The sequence below is a fragment of the Episyrphus balteatus genome, chromosome 3 (assembly GCF_945859705.1).
Source record: "Episyrphus balteatus chromosome 3, idEpiBalt1.1, whole genome shotgun sequence".
NCBI classification, from domain to species: Eukaryota; Metazoa; Arthropoda; class Insecta; order Diptera; family Syrphidae; genus Episyrphus; species Episyrphus balteatus.
This window is the reverse complement of record NC_079136.1, coordinates 76,835,216-76,841,215: the sequence shown is the minus strand read 5'-3', so window position 1 is coordinate 76,841,215 and position 6,000 is coordinate 76,835,216. Positions and strand designations below refer to the sequence as shown.

Below are 6,000 nucleotides of genomic sequence, written 5' to 3'. Positions count from 1 at the left end.
GCTTTCTTAAATAATTCTTAACTTAGAACACAAATATTTACACACATATGTACATATTTACTTAACTATCTTTATAATCTCCATTTAATCTTCATAAATTAAATTAATTTTATCAGTATACATTGTTCGTTTGTTCGTCCTATGTTGGGATACTGCAAATGTTAAAGTGTTATCCAAAGAAACATTTTGACATTAGATTGAACCAAAAGCGTCATTTGTTTGGGGGGGGGGATACGAAGAGACTGGAGCGTTTGTTACCCCTTTAAACGAGCTGATTTTATATTATTTCTTATTCTGCAGTAAAGGAGTCAATAAAGATTTAAGAAAGTCTATTTTAATATTCACGAAATAAGGTTTTTTTCGGGAAATCGGAGGACTTGAAACTAGTACCGACAAAACTTTGTAAAAATAATCCAAAAACTGTGGAATTAGGTGAAAGTGTTGGAATAGCTTGTTGCAAAATAAAAAGATGGATTTTATAATTCAAGTTTTATTTCAGCATTATGAAAGGGTATTGAACATTGCATGCGTCATAATTGTACACATTACATAGTATAATTATAAAATTATTGTAATTATAATTATATCAAATCTAGGAAACTTTTTTACCTATGGGCGGGAACGGGCGCCCATGTTATTTTCTGATATTAAATATCTATTAAAAACGTAACTCAGCATCTTCTTTGCTAAAAATAATAAATAATAATAAAAAATAACAAACAAAAAAAATTAAAATAAGCAGGTAAACAGTGATAAAGATTTAGAAAAACGTTTGGCAAATATTGTATTTAAAAATGTATGCCCAAAGGGAAAAAAAATATTCGTTCTATCAAAGTCTTAGCTCCCGTTCAAGATTAGAGCTAACTTAACTTTGAAACATAGCGGGCAATATTATAAATGTTTAGATAGTTATGGAATTTGAAAAAGTATTGAATAAATGTGGCGATTACGGTAGATATCAGTTTTTATTATTGTCTTTGTTTGGCTTGTTGAATATATTCTCGGCATGGCATTATTTTGCCCAAACCATTATAGGATTTACTCCACCACATTGGTAAGATATTTTTTGAGTTTTTCCTAAATGTTAGCAAACAATAACAAATTATTGCTTTCATAAGTAATCGATTGTTGCAGAAAAATAAATAAATACATTTTTGGCACGACCGGCAGCTGGTTAAAAACCAAGGCCTGAAAATATTTTTTTCTTTTTGTATATTTAAAGGTGCTACCATGATTCGATCTCTAACTTATCATTTACGGAAATTGAAGAGATATATTCAAAATTTGAAAAACCGTCTTGCACTAAGCTCCTCAAATTAGATGAATTTGGATCATTCGGTGCTTCTGATGAAAAATGCACGGAATGGATATATAACTATGATTTTGGCTACAGGAGTATTTCTGCAGAAGTAGGTACATACTTATGTTAATGTCACACTTAATTGAAAGTACAGGTCTAGGGAACTAAGTCCACCGAGGAAATAAGTTCTTACTCAGTGGGAACAAAATCCACTTTGGTAAAGTGGTTTTGTTCCCATGCAAAAAGAGACTGAACTACTATATTTAAGGAAGTTAAGACCAGGCAAAATAAGACCGACTTTCATAAACTCGTCTTATTTCATTTTAAAAAAAAATAAATCAATTTTTGGTCTTATTGTGCTTCTCCGATAGATTTTGGCTTAGTTTCATAAAGAGCAATAAGTTTAAAAAAAGCTGTCTCATTAAATATGTAGCAATTTATTTAAGTGGTCGCTGCTGGTGTGCTCCCTTCACACTTTAAAGCAATTTTTCCTATATTGTCTTAGAGCCCACAATATAAGAGTCAGATATTTGAAGGGTCCAGGGGAAAAACAGCACAAGTCCATTCCAACTCATTTCGAAAAAAACGCACTTTAAAATTTTGTTCTCCATACGACTTAAATTTGTTTTATAAAAGTAAGGATGCCATCAGATAGTGCTCAGGACATGTGCCGTTTTTCCCCTGGACCCTTCATTTGGTTTCCACTGGTAAAATATGTTATCTATGCAAGACCTAGTTGTGGAATTTTAGTTTGTGTTAGAAAGTGAACACAGGAGAATTTCAGTTCTTTTTTCTTTACTTTTAAGTCTGATACGTATTTTGTTGCCTATTTTAGAAGTTTGCTAAGAACAGTTTGCAAAAGTTCTATTATATTTGGTGATGCCTTTATGATACAACAATAGCAATGTTGCCATAATTGCACCCTTAATTCTTCTATTTCTAAACTAAATATATTTGTAACAAAGACTCCTGAGTCCCTGGTTTCAAAGCACCACATGTTCCTCATTTTTGTAGATTCGGACAAGAAGGGACACCGAAACATGCCTTGAGTGGTGAAGTTTAATCTATAGCTGAAACATGATCAATATTGATAGTTAGATCAGCCAGCCGTGAGTCGTCTATTGATCAAAGGCTATCATTTCTGTTTTTCCACTTCAAAAATTACAAAAAATAATTTTTTTTTTGTTCAGTGTAAAAATTGTTGGTTTTGCACTGTGGTTCCTTTAGCTCAGGATAACCCAACTTTCTTTTTTTATTCCACCATTTTATCAAAAGATACAATAAAAAACTTTTTTCATATCAGAAACCGAAAAAATTATGATTTTTTTTCCTGTGTTAAAACCGTGGTTTGTTTGTCCAAGATTAGCCCAGGATAGCCCAACATTTATTTTCGATATACTACCCTTAGTTTAAAAATTATAGAAACATTATTTTGTGTTCTCCTCGAAAAAAAAATAGTACGCATACACCACAGTGACCTTTTTAATTATAATTTAGAAAAAGTAAATCCATTGGTGTGGGCTCTGCGAATCAAATGTTTTTTATTTGACTTAGAATTTTTACTTGATTGAATGTAGTCCATATAACATTCCTCTGTTAAGAAGCTTAAGTTGATTTGTTTTAGTTCACCTTAAAAACCACAGAACACAAGTATTTTTTTTGTTATATGTTTTTGACCAATTCTTTGTAAATTCTTATTGATTTTTTTATATTAGGCTCTTCTCTTTTGGTCTTTTTGGTTTTGGAATGCAAATAAAAATAATAATTTTATTCCAATTTTTCACCCAACGTATCGTAAGAATTCTTTAGTTCTTCAGGGGATTTTGTGGTTTATTCAAGTGGTTTATTCAATACTTGTACTAATTCATCATATTAAAGTTACTACTCCAGTATTGCATCATCCCGACGACGGCTTTGACACAAAAGTGTAAAAATCATTGATTTTTTGATTCGCTATTTGAGCACATAGAAAAACTACATGCTAAGTATAATCTATCCAAACTTTTCAAAAGTAACAACAAAAATAAAATGGTGTGTGAGGTGATTTATTTTTCAGTACATAAATAGTACTTTTTTTGTACTTCCTCAACTAACCATGGTTAGGTTAGGTTAACATGGATATCAGCAGGTAACTAACCATGGTAATTCCAACTTTTTTCAAATTACCAACCTCTTTAAAATGAAATTTTTTTTTTTTTCAGTGTAAAAATTGTCCTTTTTATACTTATACTTCTTAATTAACCATGGTTATTCCAACAAATTACATCACTTTTTTCGTTAGCCCATCCATAGAGCAGGATGCGTTTCAAATATATGATTTTCAGCTGTTGACAGCGCATATAAGCTTCTCTCTTGTAAATAAACCAGCAAGTTTTTAAGTTTTTCGACGCGTTTTTATACACGTTTTTATAATTTCTTCTTACTTATTAAATAAATTAGATGAACTGGGTGTGTGATGATGCATACAAGTTAGCTGTTGGCCAATCACTCTTTTTTATTGGATCTGTAACAGGGACGGTTTTGTTTGGATTATTAGCTGATCGAATAGGCCGGCTGCCTACAATGATAATGTCAAACCTTTCAGGTTGCATTGGAGACTTTGCAACATCATATACAAATTCTTTGCCAGCATTTGCTTCATGCAGGTTTATTTCTGGAATGGCAACCGACACTTGTTTCTATCTCATGTACATAATGGGTAAGTTTGTTTCATTATTTTAAACATTTTTTACCGATTTTAAATGCATTTTTTTTAAAAGACTCGAATCGATATGCCCGACAAACAATTTTGGTTCTATAAAGCTTTACAGATGCAATTGTTGCTTCTGTGAAGCATTATAGAAGCAAAATTGTTAGTAGGGTGGTATTTTTAAAAACCCTTCAATGTTTGTACATCTTTTTAAGTTTTTGAATACATACGACCATCGAAAAGAACATTTGGATTGAATATTATAACTGGCGTTTTCTACTGCTTTGGTTTGGTCATAATTCCATGGATGGCAGTTTTAATGGGAAATTGGCGTAGTTTTTTGGTTCTAGAATCAGTTCCAATAGCTACCGTTGCCTTGTATGCATTTTTCCTGTGTGAAAGTGCTCAATGGTTGATCACAAGAAAAGATTACGATGGCGCTGTTAAATGTTTGAAACATGTTGCAAAATTCAATAAACAAAATGTCGAATCATCCGTGTTTGATGATTTTGAAAAGTATTGCAAAAACGTTGCGGAAAGTAAAGCAAATGAAAAACATCGAGATGAAAATTTCTTTGGAATGTTCCGTACACCATATTTACGAAGAGTGACATCTATTCTTGTGATAAAATCGTTAGTTTAAGTTTAATTTAATAAAAAGAAAATTTTTATCTATCTTTTTCCTTACAGTATGATTATAACAATTTCCTATGATATAATTGGAAGAAATATGGAAGGACTTGGAACATCGCCGTTTATTTTATTTTCATTAACTTCGTTGGCCAATCTTCCAGCGGCGTTGTCTATAATCTTGCTTCAAAATAAAATTGGACGAAAAGGAATGGCTTGCATTTCATTATTCGCGTGTTCAGTTTTCACCATGACGATAGGAATCACTGTATCACATTTAAATTCTGTTGAACATGCTATGCTTTTAGCCATATTAACTGCAATTTCTCGCTATGGAACTGTGGTAGCGTATGATGCTGAGGCACAGTATGCAGCAGAACTCATTCCAACAAGCGTTCGAGCTCAAGGAGTTGCTATCATACATGTCGTGGGATATCTCTTTAGCTTCCTAAGTGCATACATTATTTATATGGGAAGCTTTTATAAGCCATTTCCGGCGTTGTTTGTCAGTGTTATTATGCTTATTGGATCATTTTTGTGCTTATTCCTTCCTGAGACTGTTAATAAGTAAGAATAATAATAATTTCATATATATTTTAACTTTTAATTAATATAACTTCTTTCTATTTTTTTTTTCTTTTAGAACGCTACCTAACTATCTTTCAGAAGGAGAAGAATTTGCACGTAATGAAAAGTGGTTTCAATTTCCAAAGCCAACAAAAAGAATAAAATAAAGTACCTATCAAAATATCATTTAAATGGACTTTTTTCATATTTAGTTATGGAAACTAAATGAGTTTAAATTCTCTTTCTTAATTATACACATTTTGGTAACTAAAAAAATATATTAAGATTTTCATGAATGCAACAAAATACTACAATTTACTTCAAATATTTGTTTCATAGTAAGACTATACTTTTATTTATTTTTGGAATAACATTGAATAGGTACAAATAAGGATTTTGAAAAAAAAAAATTGTTAAATTTTTTTGTTTTTCAGAGTTCATATAATTTTTTTTTTTAATTTTATTTAAAGCTTAGTTTTTTGGCTATATTTTGTTTGAAAATATTGTGTTCTAATATTCTAATCTCTTTTTAAATATTCCAAAAACTGCAAGCTGTACTGAAATAAACTAGAACTTTTAGATTTTTTTTTATTTTTTTTTTTTTTTGTTATTTTTCCTATCAATATTTTTGCTATTACTTGCCAATAATTTTTGAAAAGAAGTCTGCTTTGCTCTTTTTAATCAGAATTTCATGGAATGCGCATTAGAACCAAAAGTAACGAATAGGTACTACATGTGGGTATATACATACATATGTATGTGAAGTTGGCACCCCCAAGATTTGTTTTCGCTGGCCCACCATTTGTTCTAAAAT

At 30.8% G+C, this 6,000-nt stretch overlaps 1 protein-coding gene across 1 annotated transcript; it reads left to right on the top strand.

Moving 5' to 3' along the window:
- The first annotated feature begins 822 nt into the window (after positions 1-822).
- On the top strand, positions 823-5,378 carry LOC129916606 (organic cation transporter 1). Its single transcript, XM_055996645.1, has 6 exons — positions 823-1,054; positions 1,223-1,409; positions 3,740-3,998; positions 4,205-4,622; positions 4,680-5,186; positions 5,263-5,378. The coding sequence occupies exons 1-6, from the start codon at positions 912-914 to the stop codon at positions 5,351-5,353; spliced, it is 1,605 nt and encodes a 534-aa protein (XP_055852620.1). The 5' UTR covers positions 823-911; the 3' UTR covers positions 5,354-5,378.
- Positions 5,379-6,000: the final 622 nt, after the last annotated feature.